We start from the raw sequence: 22,682 nt of genomic DNA, 5'->3' as shown, positions 1-22,682 counted from the left end.
TTTAAATCTGCCCATGGCGCTCGCATTGTTCATGATAATGTCAAATCAAACATATTACGATTCAATCTCTCTTTGCGGGTTATGCTTTTCAGATGCCTTTGAAGCATACGCCAGAAAAGCTCCAGCACATAAGTACCTGGCAATTAGCACCTCAAGAAGATTGCTGATATGATCTAAGACCTGAAGAAATAACATTCTACTGGCATGTCAAGTACATATTACCTGTTAAAATCACAATGCATTTCAACGCATTGTGCTTATGTACGCTATATATGTAAGAGTGCGCATGAAGCACCCTGTTGTGTGCAAACACATCAATGAAAGTGCACTGGCAGTTTACAGTATGATTATAATACACAGAGGAACGTGGACCTCAGCATGGTACGGGTCATACTTAATTCGAAATGAATGCAGCCCATCATTCCTGAAAAGCTATATACGCAATAGATCCTGCATTAGACAAAATTCTTCTGTAGGACTTGCCCCGTGGCCTTCGATGGAAAGCCTGGTTCACTCCAGCTCCAGTTATGTCGGGAGCTAGCCATCGGAGCAGCCACCCACTTTTATTCCGAAAGCAATACTACGCTCATGAACGGCCTTTCGCGTAGCGGCGGCCGGTAGCCACGTTTGACTTTTAGAATGACCTCTGAAGTCATACCAGGGTGAGAGATGGGCTACCAAGTCGAGTCGTCGCGCAGCGGCGGCCGGTAGCCACGCGTGACATTTAGAATGACCTCTGACATCATGTCATGCCTAGTGACGTCATAGCATGACTTTATACCAGGGTGAGAGAAGGGCTACCAAGTCGAGTCGTCGCGCAGCGGCGGCCGGTAGCCACGCGTAACCTGTAGACGCGGCGCACGGCGTTCTTTCTGTTGGAGGCGCTGCGCTTTTGCTTTCGCAACCTACTAGGCTTAACCAAAGCTAAGCCTCCGCCATTTTTTTCCTAAAGTTCACAATGGCAAATTTCTCTAACAACATCTCTGGTCTGCGGTATGAAACCTGAAGAGTTACATCGTGTGAATGTCAACTGATGGCACAAAAGTCGGGCATGCAAAAAGCTATACTAAGCTTTTAGAGTCATTCTTCCGTCCGACTATTTCTTGCTTACTTTTCAGTGGGCATTGTTGCAAGAGCATTCAGTTATTTTACGAAGTAAAGGATGTTGGAACTCACCAACTTGTGTTGTGCTCCGGAGGCATTCTGTGGAATTCCTGAAAGGGAGAAGATGTTCGTCATTAATTAACGTTAGAGGAATTTTACGTCAAAACGGGGAATTCTTTGTCCTGTGCACGCAAGCAATTACGCAGACAGTAAAAGTTGTTTTGGAATTGCGGCACATAAACTAGCGTACTCTGTGAAACTCAGCCGGTAAGTGGACCCCGTGCATTCCACAACCACCTTATTGGTAGAGAGCGGTAAACCTATTATGTAAAAATTCGCTATTATTCAAAATTCGGTACGCATATCACTAGGAGATGTCTCATTACAAATATTTCGTCTAACTGGGGCAGCAATGACTGTATTAATTTTCGGACAAAATCACAAAAATGCCAGAAAATAGGTTCCTCTCTTCAAACATCTCGAATGCGGTCGCAGAACAGACTCCGCATTTTTGCGTTCACTATAGCGCTCACTATAGCGAAAGACAAGCTTGAGTTCACTATAGCGAAATACAAGCAACACGCATGTGCACAAAAGAAATGCTCCTTTTACGATAAATTCTACCGAGCTGACAAGCTTCATTCGTAGATTTTCAGCGAAATGATGCATTCTTAACGCTCAAGGGCAGCTTTGCTGCCAGAAAGCGCCATAGGACGAGGTATCTTGGTCTTTATAAGGTGGGAGTCAAATGCCCATTTTTAGAGCAGTTCACCCGAAAGAAGCTGATCCCCTGGCCAGGGGAAAACTTGTACATATTGTAACACCTGGCAGCACTGGAGATCGAACCCTGCACCTTCCGTATGCGAGGTGGATGCTCAAACCACGAGGCCACCGCTGCGGTGGTTCTATCTACAAAATGAACAGTTACTTCAACGATTTCGGACGTTTCGTCTTTGCAGAACTGATGTCGCGAAGCGATACACCCGCCTGAAAGGTTTCTCTTCGCCAGAACTAAACGCAGATTCTGCCAGGTACGGCGGCCATTTTTACCAGCCGGAGAAGAGCCGATCACCACGTGTTGAGGAGACGAGGAAAAGGTGGCGACCGCGTCTTCTCGGTGTGGACCACTTGGTAGCCACGTCTAGACCATACTAGCATTGCCTTCTGCTATGTGATCATACTTCTTATAAGCTGCTGGGCACAGATTGCAGTGATTTAGCTTTATGGGTTTATGGATTTATGGGGGTTTAACGTTCCAAAGCGACTCAGGCTAGGAGGAACGCCGTAGTGAAGGTCTCTGGCAATTTCGACACCTGGGGTTCTTTAGCGTCCACTAACATCGCACAGTACACGGGCCTATAGAATTTCGCCTCCATCGAAATTCGACCGCCACGACCGGGATCGAACCCATGTCTTTCGGGTCAGCAGCCGGGCTCTATAACCACTGAGCTACCGCAGCGGCTTTGAATTAGCTTTGCTGACTATTCTGCATGAAGTTTCTATACCTTTATGCAGGGTACACCTTTTCGTCACCTTACATTAACAGATTTCTCATAGAGGCCCATCTAATCATTCAGGCTGTCAGTTGCGCTTGTAAATGCATGGGGCTCCTGTTTTGTCCAGGTGAGCTCAGATATTTGCGAGGCAGGCTTTCGCTCAAGCCCTTGTATTACTTCGCTAGAAAATTTTAGGACGCTCGCTAATTTCGTGATGTTGAGCATCCGCACAACTGCACCTGTACGCTGGGTAAGGACACTGGTACAGAGGATCGATCTTTACACAGCTGCGCACCTACGCAACTGAGTGGACGGACGAGCAAGGATCGCAGACACTGGAGACAGGACTGAGTAAGTATGCAACCGGCATAGACTATTTCATACGTCTAAACTGCAGCACCGGCACAGCGCTAACATTAAAAAAAAAAGTGAAACTGGTGTACGTGCCAAAACGGCTTCTGCTGCACATTATTGCTTCGCGCTACTTGACTGCGTTTCTGACCTTAATATTCATTCCGCCTAAAAAGGAGAAAACTAAAAACAAAACAAAACTAATATAAATCGGGAAATTCGCAAGACATCCAAAACACAATTTATGAGCGCCGCTGTCAGACAAGGACGGTTATCGAACTGCACATTCCTGGAATGTGCAGAGTTCGAACCAAAATGCTCATGATCAGCCTTTTTTACTCTAATATCGAGTGTTGTTCGTCTTTTTGCATCCCTCTGTATAATTAAAAAAAAAAGATTGTTGGAAAACTTTGTCCTCATTCAACGCATTTCAGCTTGTCCCGTTCTCGTCAACAGACCTAAACAGCAGGAAACAATCCACTCACTCTATTTAACTTTATCCCAAAAGAAATGATCAAAACGTGAAATACGATACGCTATCTTTTGTCCTTCCTGAGCATTCTAACCGACTCTGTTTTTGTTCTTTGTTTTTCAGCAGCGCATGGACAGATCTTGGTCACCACAACAGAGAAGTCATATCCCTGTCAAAAGCGTGATCTCCTTTTTGCGTAATCCATGAGTTTAGTCCACATTTCACTCCACATACATCGGTCTACGTGCCGCCACTCTTCGGGATATCATTGCTTTGCGAACGCAAAGCACGCCCACGCTGGTATCTCTCTCCCTCACCAAGGGGTCCGCAGGGACGCGTGGTCAGGCATGGGTTAAGCTATTTGTGCCTGCAAAGTATCTCTTTAGTTTGGACTGAATGAAACAGCGACGGCACATGCACCGAAAATTTGCGTTAGGCAACGACCTGCCATCAACCGTAACGTTCACCTATAATCTGTGAAACATATTCATATGTAAGGAAATATAATTTGTCAGCTATAATCATGGAAGCTAACGAAAAGGGTTCACCTTAAATTAAGCACAACGCAGCGAGCTATGAAAAGGAAAATAATAGGCGTAACGTTAAGAGACCGAAAGCGGGCAGAGTGGGGGAGGGAACAGACGCGGGTTAATGACATTGTAGTCAGAATCAAGACGAAGAAATGGGCTTGGGCAGGGCATCTAATGCGAAGGCAAGATAAGCGCTGTTCCTTAAGAGTAACTTAGTGGGTTCTAAGAGAAGTCAACTGTAGAACGGGGCGACGGAAAGCTAGGTGTGCGGATGGGATTAAGAAATTTGCGGGAATACGTTGGCCGCAGCTGACAAAGGACAGGGTTAATTGGAGAGACATGGGAGAGGCCTCTGCCCTGCAGTGGGCGTAGTCAGGCTGATGATGATGATGATGATGATATGTTAAGAGCAACGTCTCTGATCAACGGCCAGAAAGTCGACCGCCGGATCTGATTGATTGGTTGAGATCAGTGGGTGAGAGTGCTCACGCCTCCTGACCGCCCAGTCACTAACGAGCAGGCCTTGTGATTGATTGATTGATTGATTGATTGATTGATTGATTGATTGATTGATTGATTGATTGATTGAGTGATTGATTGAGTGAGTGAGTGAGTGAGTGAGTGAGTGAGTGAGTGAGTGAGTGAGTGAGTGAGTGAGTGAGTGAGTGAGTGAGTGAGTGAGTGAGTGAGTGAGTGAGTGCTCACGCCTCCTGACCACCCAGTCACTAACGGCCAGGCCTTGGGAAAGACGGCGATGAATACGAAATACGATTAGCAGAGGAGATTTTTTAGCCCGCATCAAAGTAATGGCTCCGCGTTTTTTGTTCGAGCAGAGGACGCCGGCAAAAGTCTTAAAAAATATGAAAACAAAACAAATTATCAGAAGTTCCACTGTCCAAAAATTTTCCTTTCTCTATAGTTTAGAGTTGCCGAATGAACATCACAAACCGTTTTTCTTACTATTGTCATGTTAAGGTTTCAGAATTTGTTTCGTCAATGCCTTCGAAATTCATTGAACTTCTCCGGTACGAGAGCAGTTTTCAGGTTTTTTTTTATTTCAAAACGTCAATTTCTGGTTGTGTTGCGTCACCAGTCAACCGAAATAAAACAGATAAATTTATTTTTGAGGAAAAGAAACGGCTCAGTATCTGTCTCAGATCTTGGTGGACACCTGAACCGCGCTGTGAGGGATGGGATAAAGGAGGGAGTGAAAGAAAAAAGGAAGGAAGAGGTTCCGTAGTGGAGGTCTGCGGAATAAATTCGACCACCTGAGGATCTTTAACATGCACTGGCATCGCACAGCACACGGGCACCTTTTTGCGTTTGGTAAATTGGTTTTTGAGGAAAGGAAATGGCGCAGTATCCCTCTCACATATCTCGGCGGACACCTGAACCGCGCCGTAAGGGAAGGAAGGAAAGTTGGAGTGAAAGAAGAAAGAGGTACCGTAGTGAAGGTCTCCGGAATAATTTCGACCACCTGGGGATCTTTAACGTGCACTGGCATCGCACAGCACCCGGCCGCCTCTTGCGTTTCGTCTCCATCGAGACGCAGCCGCCGCGGTTGGGTTCGAACCCGGGTATTCCGGCTCGGTATACGAGCCACCGCGGTTCGCCTCTATCGAAATGGGGCCGCCGCGGTCGGGTTCGAACCCGGGCACTCAGGCTCGCTAGACGAGCACCTTAACCACTGAGCCACCGCGGCGGGAATGTTGAAGAGGGCCAGATAACTTTTCTGTGCGTTGCACTATCTCCTCTAGCGACTGAAGCAGCAACCACTGTAGGTGTTACTTTAGTTCTCAACACCTATTGCTCCCTGAACACGTCGTTGAAGATACGTAGATGAATGCAAGAACCCCAGACTAAACGCCAACCTGTCTACCTACCCCTTCCCCATCCCCACCCCCTCTTCTGCCCCAAGAGCAGCGTCGGCGTTCGTGGGCGTACAGAAATGCGCGAACCTCCTCGGTAGGCTCAGCGTGACAGAGATGCCGCGCTGCGCGACACGCTTGGTGAGTCACGCGACCGTTCTGCCCCCTTCAACGCGCGCCCCTGAAAACGCCGTCGTCGCTCTGTGTGCGTGCGTGTTGGCGGTCCCTTTCTAGAGCGTGACGCCCACTCCCCCGCACCTGTTGGCTCCTCCTAAACGCTCGGCTGCGCCGCACGCCGACTCCTCTTTGGTTCCATATCGCCGTTTATGTTTTTGCTTCAGTTTCGTGCGCGGGCGTGCGTGGCGATGCGCTCTTCTTATTCTGCGAAGCGGCCGTGCTTGGCAATGGCAATAGAAAACGCGCCTATGCACCACGCTGTCTACTCTCGGTTTGTAAACGTATCAGCAACATGAGAGGGAGCATCAAGTTCGCACTGAAATTCAATGGCACTTCAAAGAGCGTTAGAGTTCACAGGAAAGGAAGCAGAGGAAAGTGCTGAGGCACACATGGCTCTGAGCATTCAAAATTAACGCGGGTATTTCTTCGACTGGCGTAGCCCGTTGGTGTCATTGCAGGAAGTAACGACATGCAAGAGTTGCCCATCACATTCAACATGTTCCCGCAGCACCTCACTGAATTCTGTAGATTCGAAGAATTGCCAGTGAAAATATACGCACTGAGTTACGCAGTCCTCGCCGCTGGCGCACGACAGATGGCGCCAGTTGGTGATGTAAAGCACGACTCTTGAATATGAACACTAAAGGCCAGGATCGAAGTCGCTTACTCCTACATGTCCTTGGCATCTCCCTGCTTAATATTTTTTTGCTTTGTTTTTGTCTTTTGGTGTGTTCTTTCTTTAATTTCAAACGCCACGGCTACAGGGCGCAAGGCTGGCTGGCGCCACACCCCGTACAATTGCTTAGCCTCCTCCTCCTCATCATCATCATCATCATCATCGCCCTTCTCAGAAAAGCTGGCCTGTAACATTGCTGGAGACTTCAACATAAATAGTTTTTTTTCTCTCTCCACTGAGCACTCACCGTCCTGTTCAGACTGTTCACACTGTTCATCATTGGTCACTCTACCTACCCAACAATTCTCGACAACGGCATTTTTGAACGAGAAAGAGTTTATGAGCGTAATTTTTTATGTAGTGTACGATTTTACTCTAGTAATAAATATATCCGCACATCTCCCTCCGCAGGCTAGGATTTTTTGTTATTAATGCTTTTGCTATCGTCAAAAGCGTCCCCCCTTGGCTTTCTATGGCAGTCTTAACTGCTCGATGCGAGCGACGGAAAAATTATCAAAGAAACTTTTTTGCAAAATAGCAGAGAAATGGACCATTGCCTTCATTATTTCTGTACAACTATACTGCAGTTTTCTAATATTCGTATTCAAGAACGTTGAGCATTAGGACTCAAACTTGTGTCGGCTTTCGTTGTTTCCTCGCATAATTGCTGAAGTGGTACAGAAAGGGTTGCTGAGGTACCCTCGCTGTATTCTCTACCATTTCCGCTATTGTGTCATGAACACCCGTAGTTTGTGTGTTAAATGAGCGCTACGCTTCCTTGCCCCGCACCATTTTCGAGTAAGAGAGCTAAGAATCAAAAATGAAACTATTAGTATAGAACCTGTCAACCGCCAATGATAAAACGCTTTCAACTAGCGTCATAAAGATGCTGCAACACAGCAGAGAACAAAATTATATGTAGAAAGCCAAGCTCTCCAATGTTGTAACGAGAAAAAAAAAAGATGTCCCAACGACATCACCCCATCTGACTATGAATAAATTTTCAGACGAGGTCCCGTGTTCGTGCCCATGAGCATGACAACCGCATTTTGATGGAACTGGAAGCTGGAAACGCTCGCGTACAGAGATTTTCAATGCATTAAAGATATCAAGTTGGCCAGAGTTTACCTGTAGGCCCCCACCTGCGTATGCCTCGTGGCCTAAGGTCAGCTTTGACGCGTAAGAAGTCGCGGTCAACATCCGTAATAATTAGGCGGTCATTTTCGACCTTTAAATCTGACTTTTCTGGATAGCTCTGTTGAGCTCTCTGTCTGTGAATGCTCGCAGTAGCTGTATCACAACAGCTGCTATTTATGTTTAGACGCCATGTGCATGATTGGTCAAACATTCGCATCGCAGGCCACAGTACCTGCCTTTCAGGGGCATATCCTGCCACTTATGATTGCAATAAAGGTATCATTTTTCCCAAAGTGAGAATGACTCTTCTGTTATTGGGCGTGCCGAAACCGCCCGACTAAAGCGCTCGAAAGCAGACCCTTGTGGCCTAGGAGCTTCTGGCCGACCCTATACAAGCCCATCTCAATATGTACCCTTTCGAACATCGTTCTATTGGCTTTGTACAGCGGGCAGATATAGTATTGTTGCTCCTTTTTCAAGCAAGATACACTCTATCCAGCGCAGTGCACAGCAAACACCTTTAACTCCAACTGCGCACTGGTCACCGATTCTGCGTTACAGATGCCTACACACTTTGAAGACTCTTTTTTAGGGGCGACCTTGTTTGCATTTTGTGCTCTTATCCCTCGTCTCTCATGTGCGCTACGCAGTCGCGAAAACCAGACCATAACATGCAGGCGTGTTTTGGCAAGGAAGACGAACAGGCGCGCTGCAAGTTTGGGTTAGAAAGTTGACCCCGTGTAAACACGAACGCGGAAGTAGTGAAGCAGGGTAGCGCTACTTAGTAACAAGGAAGAGTGCTGTGCAAATACAACGTGGTTGAGAGCATAAAATCTGCGCGTGATTGTATTTTGATCCAGCAGGAACTGCGAAATTGCAAAGAGATAAAAACATTTTCCTTCTTCCACGCCGTATGAGCCAGCGCAAGAGTCAAACAGACATTCCATGTTATTACAGCGATCTGGCTCTAGTTTCCTTTCGATCAAGAAAAGCAGCACTGATTCTATCAGCGACCTCGAAGAAACCTGAAGGAATAAGAGTTCCGCCTAGACATACTTGAATCAGATGAAAACATCTCAGCTTCGGTCCGTGAACAACGCAGCGAGAATGCTGGGAAGGTGGAGAGGCAAGTGCAGCATAAGATCGTATCTTCGAAACAATCGGTCGGCCTTCAGTTTTCCTTCTTCCTTTCTTCTCTTTCGACCAGTTCAATCAATCGATCGATCGCGTAACGTCAAGAACGGTCCTTCAGAAGCGACTACGACAAAGCACGCCGATACAGCGGCATCAGATCCGCTGCCAGATTTATGTACATCGTAGCGTAGGAGCCCGTCGCTCAATAGGAAACATCCCAACCATAAGAAGGCAAAGAACACATTAGACACTCAATACAAAGATAAGGAGTCTGCATCTGAGCCATCGACGTCTTATTATTTTTTTTTTTTGCAGTGATGTTAGTGAGGGGAACACATAGCTTGGAATGCAGTACTCTAAACCAGCTTCAGATGTGAAAAATATAGGCACCTAATGCAGTACAAGTTAAGAAGTGGCTGAATGGAAGCTCAATGGAATGAAAAACCTGACAAAGTGCCAGATGGTGTCTGAACTTCCTTCGGATACATGTGTAACTCTCCGGCACTTTTCTGAACGATCGGCGTTGCATATTTCAGCTCCTGAAAAGTTTATAGAGTAAATCAAGAACTTCCTAATGTCCTCGAAGCGCGTTTTTACCCCTTTCATTTCTTTTTCTAGAAAATATGAGGTAAAGGCGTGCCTGCATTTATGAGTACGGGGCTCCTCGTATCCCGACCTACTCTGGAAAGGAAGACAACGCATATGTGCATGTCTCACACCTTTCGTGCACTGCACGCAACAGAGGAGCGCCGTAGTTGGAGCCCTGCAGTGTACCGCATCGCTGTAAACGCGTCGCCAGATGTCGCCACACGCGCGGACTTGCTCGCTACATCTTACTCCGCGCTCTTGAGTGTCTCCTGCGCTTCTCTCCCCAGCATTGCATCGGCTGCTCGGAGAGACGAGACATCGTATTGACTGTCCTTGCGCCGTGTAGCTGCTTTCATGCATTCACGCGCGCGACGGGCCGCGCCCGCTGTCGCCTCGTCCTCGACCGCATTGAGCCAGTCACCTCAGCCGCGACTTTGTGGCCGCCAGCTAGGCCTAACCGAAGGAGGTGCAAAGCATTCACACGCAGGGACGATGGAGCCCGACGGGCTCCCCAACTCCCCCTTGCCTCCTCTGTGATTAAGTCAACACCCGCCGGCCGCTCATAGCCAGGCGGCCGGGGATAACGCAACGCAGCGGGCTTCCCGCGTGTCTTGCCACGACGGCTTGGCTCAAAGAGGGGATGGGAAGCAGGACGCAGAGGAAGGCGAAGGAGGGACGCATCGCGCGTCGCCACCGTTGGCGTCTTGATCACGGCATCGATTGGAGAATCGCCACGGGACGGACGGGCGGGCACCGGGAACCCCTTTTCTTACCCTCCTGCGTCTTTTTTGGCAGCCCATTTCCAGCTCCCTGCCTCCTCTCGGTTCTCGCCCACTTTTGTGCTCCGAAAGGCTCGCCCGCATCCCGCGGTGTCATTCGCGAGACGAGCTGTTACACCACTGGTCGGAGGACGCCTGGCTCTTCGTCAACGGCTGCTGCAGCACAGCCAATACAGCGTGTTCCCAGAGGCGTTGACCTTGTCCGCGCACAGACGAGCCGTGTTCTTCGTCTTTCCCTCGTCCGTGACGCTTTGATAATGTGGTATTCATTGGGCCTCCCTTGTAGGTTTCAGTGGACTTTTGTCGTCTGTGTTTTCTTTTTCTTCCTTATTTCAGTTCATTCTACCTCCCTGTATCACTCGGCTTTGGTTTATATATGGTTCTAAGAAGCTGCACCGAAATAAATGTGTCTTAATTCATGCAGATACCGCTATTCAGATACGTGCCTCGTTAATTTCGCAGGCGCCAGTGACATAAGAGGCTAGGATGACAGGTTGTACATCGTGAGTATTTGTAGTTTAGCACCTTCACAACTACAAAGAGAGCGGAGCTTTCAGTCTTTGATTTCATCTTTTCGTTCGTAATCATAATGCACGTCAGCATCTTGGTGTATTCCGAAGCCCTTCACTACGGCGTATCTCATAGCCTGAGTCGCTTTGGAACGTTAAACCTCAATAAACCAATAAACCAAACATTTGGTTTGGCTTTATAGGATTAACGTCCCAATGCGACTATAGACTATCAGGAACGCCGTAGTGTAGCGCTCAGGATAATTTTGGCCACCTGTGATTCGTTATCGTGAACTGATATCACACTGTATGAGAAAGTCGCGAGTTCGATCCCATCCGCAGCGGTTGCATTTTGATGGAGGCGAAATGCTAGAAGATCGTGTACACTGCGATGTCAGTGTACTTTGTCAACCCAAAGTGGTCGAAATTACCATCAGCCCTCCACTAGGCGTCCGTCATAACCTGAGTCGCTTTGGGACACTAATCCTATAAAGCCAAATCAAATGTGCCATAACAACATTTGCTGACCGATTCAAACCTATAGCCTACACATTTTAAGGCGAAAGCCTTTAATGGCTCATGCTCGCGGTCGCATCCATCCGTTCGCTGGAATCGTGCCAACTGTGGCCTCTCCTCCGTGCAGCGGCGCAACCTGCTCCCCCCCTTAGCAACCGGCGCGCCGGTGGGGGGCGCAGCTGTGCATAGCAACCGTGACGTCACACAGTAGCGGTAGAACGTGCGCGCGCGCGTCGGCGGTGGCAGCTACACCACCGCTCCTTCGCCAGACGTCTCGTTGCAGTCGAGTGAGTGAGATGCATTGCTCCGAAGCTGCCCAGTGATCCGCGTCAAGCGGTTCGGGGAAGCGGCAGCGGACGCCGGATTCCCCTAGCATCAAATGCCAGAAGAAAAAGGAGCGAATATGCAGTGGGTTGACCACAAGGCTTTGCCAAGCACACTTTAGAATTTCCAAAGTGTCTTCGGCAATTTTTCAACAGGGCAACCTCGCTTCAGAGCTCACGATGAGGCAATGCTTTCGTATTCAAACCACGTAAGCAGTCATAACTGCCCTCCGTAATTTTTGTACTTCGCCTCCGTTGAAATGCGGCGGCCACGGCAGGGACTCGCTCCCGCGGCGTTAGGGTCGGGAGGCAAACGCTACAGCCGCTGAGTCACCGTTCCGGTATAGACAGTAAATGCAGTCATGTATTAGTGTACTACGTGCTATCGTCTAAATGGCTGCATTACGTTTTAAAAGGGTGTTTCCTCAGTCTCGAGGTGCCCGCGTCTTCCATGGTGTGTCTCCGATCACGTGACTACCATCCCATGAGTGAAGCAGGAGAAAAGGAGGAGACGGAGGAGTTCCGAAGGCGAGCATGGCATGCGGAGCAACAGGGCGAGATGTCATGGCGTAGCACACGCACTCCAAATGTGTCGATGGCCAATCACAGACAGGCTGCGACATGCCGACTCGTAAGTTCAATCGAAGTGAACGCAGATGTCGGGTGCACCGACATAGCAGGTCAGTCGCAGTGAGGGCAGTGCCATGTGCTAGATGGAACGGCGTCGTGCTCGTGAAGAAACATGTGCTCGGGACGCGGCGCGTAGGCGATACGCACCAAGCTATGAGACGTGCTGTGTCTGCAACCTGTAGCGTGATGAATATCCGTTCCCGCTTTCTTGCTTTGCAGCATTAAAAACATGCAAGACAAAAGCGCGGCGACTACCTCAAACACGAGGCTCATCAAGACGTGGAAGTACGCTCCCGCATAGTGCGGCTCAGAGGTGAGGCGGGTGAGATGGCCTCTATGCAGACCCGGGGAAGGGGATCCAACAATTATTGAGTCTTAACACCACGAAAATAACGAGGACCTAGAAACAGATGCACACAAGGTGTGCATCTGTTTCATCTGTGTGCATCTGCACACAAGGTGTGCATCCCTTCTTGGTGCTAGTCGTCTTAATATTGCTGAGTTTCAAGAACAAGAACCCACCACGAACTAGTCTCTCCTGTTTTCATCTTTCTGCAACGAATACAATCGGTTAAGCATTTCGCACAACCAGCTAGCGCTGATATTCGCTGCATAAGGGGAAGAGCATTGGGTGAGTTTTGCAAGTATCCGGCGTGTCATGTTATCTAAACGCTGTTTTTTCCTCCAAGCTACGCTGTTTCCACAAGAATACTTTGGCGGATTGCACTGTACGTATTTCTTCAATTTTTAACTCTGCTTACACTACCTACATAGCCCAATAACATAGCAGAAAGCTTCTTATAAAACCCCTACTGTAATTCGAAGGGCCACATTTCGATATAGAAATAATACAAAAACGCCTCTGTAGCAAGAATTTTTTTTCGCCTATAAGAACACAGAGTGATCGAAATTATACCGGAGCGCTACACTACGGATTGCCTGATACGAGTATAGTGTTGGCGTGACACGCAAACAATACATCGACGAATAAAGATGTAAACCGATAGCACCGAAGGAAACACAGACACACACAAAAACGGAAGCCTACAACCATAAAGGTCAAAAGTATCAAAACAAGGATTCTGGCGGTGCCGAGCAACGGTATGTAACCAAACACTAGCTCCTAACCGGAATCACGGTTCTCATCCTTCTAGCGTCGCCGAACTCACTCGGGCACTTTAGAAAGAAGATCGGATAGACAGCGACAGAGCTACCGCGCCACACGGGAGACGACAAAGCTTTTAGCTCGCTTCGCCGCAGCACTCCACCACCGGAAGCACGACGGGGTTCAGCTGAAACAGAAGGGCTCCGCCGCCGCCCGCATCCTTTCTCCGTGGTAAACAGGGAGGCAGCTTCAAAGCGGAATCCCGCCGGGCGGCTTTCATCGGCGGCCCCGCAAATTGCGCGAGTTGCCCGACTGCGTTCGATCCCTCGGTTTGCGAAGCGGCAAGCCGAGGATCCCTCGAGTGCCCCGCGGGGAAGAAACAAAAAGGAAGGCCTTTCATTCTTCATCGAGGCACTTCCGAGAACATCGTCGCCGTGAACCCAGGTTGCTCATGGATACAAAATGTGCAGCTCGGCGTATTGCAGTTGACGCACCCCCATACTGCCGCCTCGGCTCGCCTCTACTGTTTTGTTCTGTGGAAACCAGGAAAGACCTGTACGGATGTTTACTCACTTGCAGACTCTTCATGCAACAAGGACTATGCATCTCAGACCAAAGTCGCCAACTCCTGCATGTTCAGGACTCCTAAATACTGTACTTCTGTGCAAACGCGGGCCTCTTTGGAAGGCATATTGTGGTGCGCCGATAAGGGAATTTTAGCTTTGCTTCCTTTCACCCCATTTTGTTTCTTTATAAAATTTTTCTTGTGTTTTTAAAGGAGGGGGGAGGCGCCGCTTGAAGTGGGTTTTGGTTTAGGGTTCTCTTTTTGTAACTAAATTTCAGCATACTATTCGCCGGCAGTCTTTTCAGGATGATTAAATTCCCTGAGGGCCTCAGCCATAATTATAAACTGGCTTTCGGGCGCTGCCGCAAGCTGCTGAGCTTCTTACGTGGGCCGTCTTGACACCAGGCCCCTAACCGCACACCCAGAGCTGGGGGACTTGGCTGCATGTTTGCAAACCTCTGCCCTTAGTTTGGTTGTTTTTTCGCTTTTTAAGATGCAAAACCGGCAATATGCTTGCATATATTCGCACTTCTGACCCCATCATCACCCATATTGTCCCCTACACCTTCATCACTGACTACTAGAAGGTCAGAGAATCGCGACTCAAGCCTACCTTCCTGCAACCTTTCCTCGCAAAGAAACAATTCTCGCTCTCTACGTCTCTTTGTCTCTGCAAGCGTGCTTGGACATTTTGGTACTTGAAAGGACCATTTTACAGCGACAACTGTTAAAGGTATGTTTTCCGGCTCTGCGGCGTTGGTGTAACACAAAGGAGTGCGAGGAGAAAACGGGAGAGGGAGAGAGAGAAAGCAGGCTCAACGCAGTACGTTCATTGGTTAAGACGCTGTGACGTCACGAGCATATTATGGCACCCTTTGGGGACAATTTAATCCATCCAACCATACCCTCTCCTTCTACCCTCACCCGCTTCTCTTGCTGCGCCTGGATCGCCGGACGCCTGCCTTGTCACTAACGGGGAGCAACCATGGACAACTCCTACCATGCCGAGTACAGTCGTGATCCACGCTTACTGTACAGCCATAACTTCCATGCTCCACAACTGGTATCATCACATGGCTGTTCCAAATTTCTAACGAATCAAGTGCAGCTTTCCTGGACATGACGCCTTATGATGAGGGAACTGGGAAATATTATAGGATAATATTATCAACATATTGATGGAAATGATCCAGTCCCCTTGTGCTTAGCAAAATATCGCTTTCAATGTTTGTCCTGTGCTCGAACCGAGTAGTTGAGGCTGTCATAGAAATCCAATGGGTTGCGTTTTGGGTGGTAAATAGCAGGAAAATAGAAGCGTCCCGAAAAGGGATCTGCGGATATATTATTCTTATGGTGCAGTTTTACGATATGCGAAAAAATGCGTAAATAAACAATTTCCCAGTAAACATGCAGTTTACCAGAATTCCTCTGTATGGCGGCTCCATAAACATGGCAGATATCCAATCCACCTACTCACATTGACCGAATACTCCGAGTGGCATGAACATTTTATACCATCGTATCTGTTAACAGAATTCGCATCACCACCAGGGTAGACGTCTAGTGCGTTTTTAGTTTGATACTGATATAAAAAAAAAATCAGCTACTGAACTCCCGAGTTTTGCTCAGGAAACTTGACCCAGCAGCCACTGGAGAAAAAAAAAAACCGGCGCTCAGCCCCGACCGACGGTACTCTATTCCAAGCTTGGAAAGAAGTATGAATGGCGCTACATTTAAATAAGAGAGCCGCAGGACCATTATCCAGACGCTGCCTGGTTTTGGTTTTCGTATAAACGTTGCGAAGCACACAAGAAACGATGTGTCGGAACACACGGCTAGCCGACCGACCAACCGATTGATTGATTGATTGATCATTGATCGATCGTTGATTGATTGATTGATTGATTGATTGATTGATTGATTGATTTTTACGCAAAAAAATTCGCAGTGGCTTAGCTCGGCTTTCCCAGGATATACGTAGCGAAAGCGAGCGCAATGACGAGGCAAGCGGTGTGACGTCATACAAAGCCGCAACGGCGACTCCGCGGTGAGGCGCACGGTGTGACGTCATGCCAGATGGCGTGGTGAGCTCGCGGCGTCCACCAGCTGCGGCGGCTGCTAGGCAACGGCTCGAGGTCGGTCTCTGTGCCTCCTCGGAGCACCGCCACAGCAGCGAAATCGCAAGCTCATGGCCAATGTAGTTTTCGTTACAAAACAGCACTAAGAGCTTTCAAACATGCCGAGGCGAAGGCTCTGAATGAACTATAGCACCCTGCAATCCTTTAACCTGCGCAGAAGTTGGGTGTGATGCGCCCGTGCTTTTAACAAGTGCGGTACATTGCTAAAAAAGGCGATCAGAAGGGGAACTACATAATTTCTCAATGTTTTCAACCAAGAGGGTGGTCAAGACAGTTGAAAATTCATGCTTTGAGGAGTTTGAAGTTTCAGTATAGCTTATGCGAACTGTCCTTTGTGAGTTTTCTTCTCTAAAACAGTTTTCTTTGGTTTGTTTGGTTCTGAGTCTCTTTTAGAAGTTCGCTGCTGCCGTAAAATTCCTAAATGCTTCCACTACACATACCTCACTTCTAGACTTCCATAGTGTAATAATTTCCCGATATACTTTTCCGGTCTGCAGTCTGCATCAAGTTGCCTAGCTTAACAGCCACGCATAAAAGCAAATACAGCCATTATAACAAATTCGCAGCTGCTGAATGTGTCAAAATGTCATGTGACTCCAAAGAATAATTGTAAGCGTGCGAACAGGAATGCAGGAACATGAAACGACAGGGGAAAAAATAGTAAATCTCACACAACCATTCAAGGGCCAAAATTATCAAATCTAAATCATACATAAATCGTGAACTGCAATTATCAACTAGTCTGCACATTAGAAGTGTCTTTGTTTTTATTTTTTCAGCGCACACTGTCGCCTCCTCCTAGTCATAAAAATCCAGACGAAACGCAGGTACCTTGCCGCTCACGAACAATCATTACGCACAAACGTCTTATTTAAAGAAGACCCAGCTTCTTTGCACTTTCTTCTTCACTGCCGGCTTCCCCAGTTAATTTATTTCTAGTTGATTTCAATATTACTTTTTCCTCGCATTGGCTGTAGAAAGTAGGGACGATATAAGAGTGCAGAAGTATTCTTTTTTTATCTTACTCTACTGTGATGTTTGCGCACTGTTCTAGGATACGATTTCGAAAATTCATTTAGAAGAGCCTGTACGGGATGGCAATATTAAAAGAAAACATTTAGGTATAAGCAACGCTGTCAACGACTGCGCTTTAATGTAATAAACTGCATACACACACCTAATTCTTGCCAATACGTCCTGTGTTATCGCGATCAAAATTTAAACGCAGCCGATTAGTTGAAGAATGTACTCCAAAGAGGCTCATGAATCAGAACCTTCATCCGCCAAAATTGCGATCCAGCGCAACTGCGCATTCACATTCTGAGGCGTGACAGTTTCAGCTTACTGCGTTCTAATGTGACGCATGTTGCCACGTACGCATGTTGCGCGTGTTGCGGCAAGTGAGTCTGAAGTTCACAACAGTTGGCACTGCGACTCGCCAAAATGGGCTTTTGCGGGCCCATTTTATGCGCTGAAACGCTTTCAGCCCCATTCTCGGCAAACTCAGACGAACATCATCCGATCCTGGAGACCAGCATGAAGCCGAACGTGATGAAGAACATGAAGGCGAAGCCATCCGAAACATTCCGCACTTTTCGTCAGAACAGTAAGCAAAAATTGCGAGGACACTTCGGCAAATAAAGTGTTGAGAGGCGAAAGCCGAGGACACTAGGCCGTGACGACTCCCGGTGGATGTGACGTCACACCGTTCCCGAGTCTATATCGATTTCGCGCTATTTTGACTCAATTTCGACATTTTCGCCTATAATTAATCAACTAATCAATCTGCAGTCCGCAAACATGGCTTATACCTTCATTTGTTCCTTCTCTATCTGAAGCAACCATTGGTTTTCTTCCAACTTGTTCAGTTCCCGAGTTAAACGCGTGTCACACGCTTTGTTAACGGACGACAGTATGAACCATTAAAGGCGTTCGCCTTAACAAGCGACGAGTGAGATTGGAGTCAGTGGCGGTGGGAAGATAGCTGACCACGGGGCCACTGGCTTATCCTCTCGTGATGATGATGATGACGATGTCCTGATGGTTAATGACACATACCCTCGGCCGAGGTTTTGCCAGGGTGCATAGCGTGCTGTGAGTTGCAAATCGTCATCTCTGTCACAATTTATAGTTTCTTTCTGCGCTTCCTAATGCCCATTCTTCAGGCTGCCACCGAGGCCGTAAAACTGAGCCGGTAGAGTCAGACGATAGAAAGGGTCGCCTATGCAGCCAGACGCGGCTAAACGTTGTCGCAGACGAATGCGAGAAGGCGGCCTAACTCGTCGCTAAGGCCGAAGGAGAGTGGGCGGCCGTTATGGTGCGTATAAAACAGTGAAAGCAGCGAAAGGTGAAGAGACCCCTGTACAGCATGAAAAGCAGACGTGACTGGACGCGGCGCCCGGTCACCAGGGACTCCAGGGAAACAAACAGGCCGATCAGGCCGCCCGCGCACCCTCTCCCGGGGCTATCTTCCTGTCCTTGAAAGCCTATTCCCAATCACGCAATCTGGCCCTTACATTCAAACAAATCACCGATTACTACAAGGAGGAGCACCGGCGCTACCCGGCCCCTTGTAAGGGACTGGATCGCGCTGACGAGCGCCTCCTAATCAAAATTCTCACCAATACTGTACTGTGCCCGGCGGTGCTTAAACATTTCAACGCATCCTTTGATGGCACGTGCCAGTTCTGTGGGGAGGTGGCTGACACCTTCCACATGGTTTGGACGTGTCAATCAAACCCATCTATCACCCTCAACCCCAACCCCACCAGAGAGGACTGGCAGGCGACCCTGCTCGGCTGTCAAGACCTAAAGACCCAAAAGGCCTTGGTTGAACGGACGCGGGCGGCGTTGCTTGTCAATGGGGCCCTGAAATAGGGGCTCCACCTAGTATTGTGAGGGTGAGGGGCCAATAGGGCCCTACTCCTATCACCTCTCTGTAAAAGAAAGAATTAATAGACAATAAATGTTTTTCACCATCACCGGTGCCACGCTAAGCACGAAAAGGGTCAAAGGAAGGCAAGGGCGTTGTGCACCCAAGAAAAGGGGCTGATCCCGGAGGCTCCTCAAGCAGCGAACGCAGCGAGGAGGGCCATACGCACTGCCTAGCTCGAAGAATAGAATCGGAGGAAAACAGGGCATGTTGAGAGCTTGTAAACCTGGCCCATACTTGAGTACAGCTAGCGCCATCTGTGAAACGTCCGAAAATGCGCGAAGCCTTCGCAGCAAAGCATTTCTTGCTTGCACCTACTGGCACTACTAGATAGAGCGCGAATTTTTAAGACGGCGCTCAAGACTAAGTGGAGGAAGGTGGTTGCGAAGACAAGACGAAGATAAAGCCTGGAAACATCCATGGAAAAATTCATCGCAAAAACTGTCTATGCACCCCATTTCCTGGCCGATCCCCCTGTGTGGGTAGGCGCCATTGTACGAGATTAACAACAACAACATCACCTGTAGTAGTCCACTATTTACGCCCACCGCTTTAATTGGGTCATCGCCTACTTGTCTGTAGTTCCGTCAATCTTGTTTTGGATATACCGCCGCTTTGACGTGCGGCCATGCAGAGCCAGGCGCTGTCGGCTACACGAGGACACTGACCGTTGGCCTTGTGGCTCATTCGTCCAAGGCAAGGATCAATTATAGCAACGCAAGCAAAGTTGGAGATAACACCGAAAGCTTGAGGGCAAGTTCAGTTGTTGAATACGTCGTTCCCACAAAAGGAAACTGCTATCATAGCACAGTCATGCGACATTTAATGGATAGTTATGCAGTCCATGTTTACACTTACTAAAAAGGATCCCTTAAAAAATTTCTTTGCGCAGTCCATAGACTGTCTATAAATTCAATGGACTTTCTATACACAAATCCTATAGACTAGTCTATAGTCAATATAAATGCAATGGACAGTCTATTGATTGATGGCCATACACTTTTAGTAGACTTTTGTCCATAGGATAAAGGATGAAGTGGTCCCGAGCGAAACACTTCGAACAAACGACCGTGGCCGAGGTCATTTTTCCCAGTCCTGAGGTTTTCGATCGGTACGCTTCATGGGGCGCACCGCCTCATTCCTTCGAGAAACGACAACATGACCTTATGCGAATTTTTCGGCGATAATGCGCACAAAATGGAACGCAGCAGAAAAGCTAGCTCTGCGATAGGCGAACAGTCTGAAGCAGCATCATTTCCAGTTGTCGCAAAATGGCACAACAGACACTACACATTGTGTGTCTTCGCAAACTCTATATACTCGCTGCATATAAAAGATAACCGGCAGAAGAAGAACGGGCCCACGCTATTTCGACGTTGCATCACCAGTACAGTGCGCATGTGCTCTCGAGCACCAACTCTTTCGTGTTAAGTTCACCGTGCCATCTTTTTTCACCACCAAATTTTATCTCCGTAATTTTTTTTTTTCAGCGGCTCGGCATAGAGTCGGCAATAGGAAAGAGAAGATATAGACCGGGTGGCGACGGTAGAGGGGATTCCCGGGAAGGGTCGAGGATCTGAGCGGCGGCGATAGTCGGGTCGGACCCCGGGAATCCTCTTCCCGCCTTTCAGAAAAGCCAGCGCCGCACACACTGAAGCCAAGAAAGTGTGAAATCAGTCTGCAGAGAAGTTTGGCGCCCTTTCAGATTCTCTTTCAGCCCCTTCGACGGACGGAGAGCGCTACAAAATGAAAAAAAAAGAGAATACTAAACTGAACAGAAATCGAAGAAGCCACGGCTGCTCTTCGTACGGGCCAGGGTCCCGTCTCTTGTATGTGTTCGAGCAGCAACAGCGCACAAGGGTGCGACTATCTGTTTCCCCACTTTCGGGCCTACATACGCCAAGAACGCGAGTTGAAAGTGGGAATAACATAAAAAGAAAAATCACAATTGAATTTAGCCCTATTCCTCCTCATTCTCTCTTCTCTTCTTCCTCCTCTCTCTTTATGCCTGCCTCTTCATGGTCTCGTCTTTTCTCGCGCGGTTCGAGAGCTGTTTTCATTCTCTTCTCTTTCTTGCCTCTCAACTGCTGTTGCCACCCTTTTTTTTTCTGCGGCAAACGGCTGGCAGACCTTACACAAAATACCCCGCAATTCCAAAAAGCCGCTAAGTTGCGAAGTGAAATATATCTGCGTTGGCACACGGCTATGGCGTCTGCATAAATTGGATTGCTCGAACAAATGCGAAAGTAAGAAGCGCGCCGCTATCCAGTGCTCGCCAAGTGCTCATAAAATAATATAATTGAAAAAAGAGAACATCTGCACCCTTTCTTTTGTGCCGTATACGTGCGCCACAAACACACATACGCATAACTCATTCGCACAGGCTCGGAAAGATACTGGCTTACTGCGTTCGGCCTGGCGTTTTTACTTTCTCAAAATGTGTTCGCAATGCGTAGTAGTATCTCATCGCAAATAGGAATCTCTTGACATTAATAACCGGGTCCTTTGTTGTCTTTCAAAAGTGGGGATGAAAATCGCTTTACGATGACGGAGTGCGAAGCTGATACGAAGCGCCTAGCACGCAATGAGCATTTTTGTTTTTTTGCTCGGTAGTCCCAATCTCGGCGAAACAGGACGGCCTGCGTCAGCGCTGCTGCCAGGCTTCGACGGAGTTCGAAGTCGGGCCGCGCTAACAAAGACAAATTCCGCTAAAGTTCAGCGTCTTCGGAGAAACGTTCACAATCGGCTTGATTTATGCGAGCCCACCGTGGAACTATAACAATGCGTTCCGGATTCTCCGTCGAACGAGGAGGAGAAATGAGAACGCCGTTAATTCGTCCTTTCATCTTGTTAACACTCGTCTTGAGCAATCGGAAAAAAAAAAAAGTCATATTGCGTGTTGTTTCGTCGTTGGTACCAGGCGCGCCCGTATATCAACTTTCGGGACAGACGTGCCAAACTGATTAGCATATTTTCGCCAATTACTGAGGAATGGGAGGAACGTTACTAGCGGAGCACCAGTTGTCAAGATTGGTACTTGTTCTGCTTTCTTTAACTGTCACCACGCATAGCTTTCCTTCACAACAAACAAAAATAAAAAATGTTGAAACGGCGTTCATCTAATGTGACACGACATTTACCGTCATAGGTTTGGAGGCTGTGGCGGTCATCCTTGTGTAACGGGTTAAATGGGTCCCATGATGCTTCCATAATTAATTATTTATGGTTTATGGGGGTTTAACGTCCCAAAGCGACTCAGGCTGTGAGGGACACCGCAGTAAAGGGCTCCGGAAATTTCGACCACCTGGGGTTCTTTAACAGGCACTGACATCGCACAGCTTCGATCATTAGTGAATCACTTAGCAGTTAATAGGTCATGTGACTAAAGAACATGACCACAGCGTAACATGATTATGTTCCCCTTTTAAGAAGGTCTTGTGACGAATCACAATACGTTATGCGAATTTCCTATGCGATGACGTCACTTCATGCTCAGGACGACGAAGAGATCGGTAGGGCGCTTGGCTATAGAAGTAACGTTGCAAAAAAAAAAGCTATCAAGGAGGTGTAGCCAGCCGACAAGCGCCGCCACTTTGACAAGCGTTTGCACTCTGGAACGACCACTCTTCGTGCTCACTTTACTGCCTCGAAA

General features: G+C 48.0%; 1 protein-coding gene across 1 annotated transcript in view; it reads right to left on the bottom strand.

The window, feature by feature from the left end:
* The window catches only part of LOC149338746 (uncharacterized), an 89,140-nt gene that overhangs the window by 25,075 nt on the left and 41,383 nt on the right, over positions 1–22,682 (bottom strand). Inside the window, exon 2 of the mRNA XM_089550348.1 lies at positions 1,177–1,214. Coding sequence (XP_089406474.1) covers positions 1,177–1,214 — 38 coding nt within the window. The remainder of the gene's footprint in view (positions 1–1,176; positions 1,215–22,682) is intronic.

Source organism: Amblyomma mixtum, chromosome 6, assembly GCF_055824585.1.
Source record: "Amblyomma mixtum isolate Tamu chromosome 6, ASM5582458v1, whole genome shotgun sequence".
Taxonomy (NCBI): Eukaryota; Metazoa; Arthropoda; class Arachnida; order Ixodida; family Ixodidae; genus Amblyomma; species Amblyomma mixtum.
Note: the sequence above shows the minus strand (reverse complement) of the source record. Positions and strands in the feature narration are given on the sequence as shown.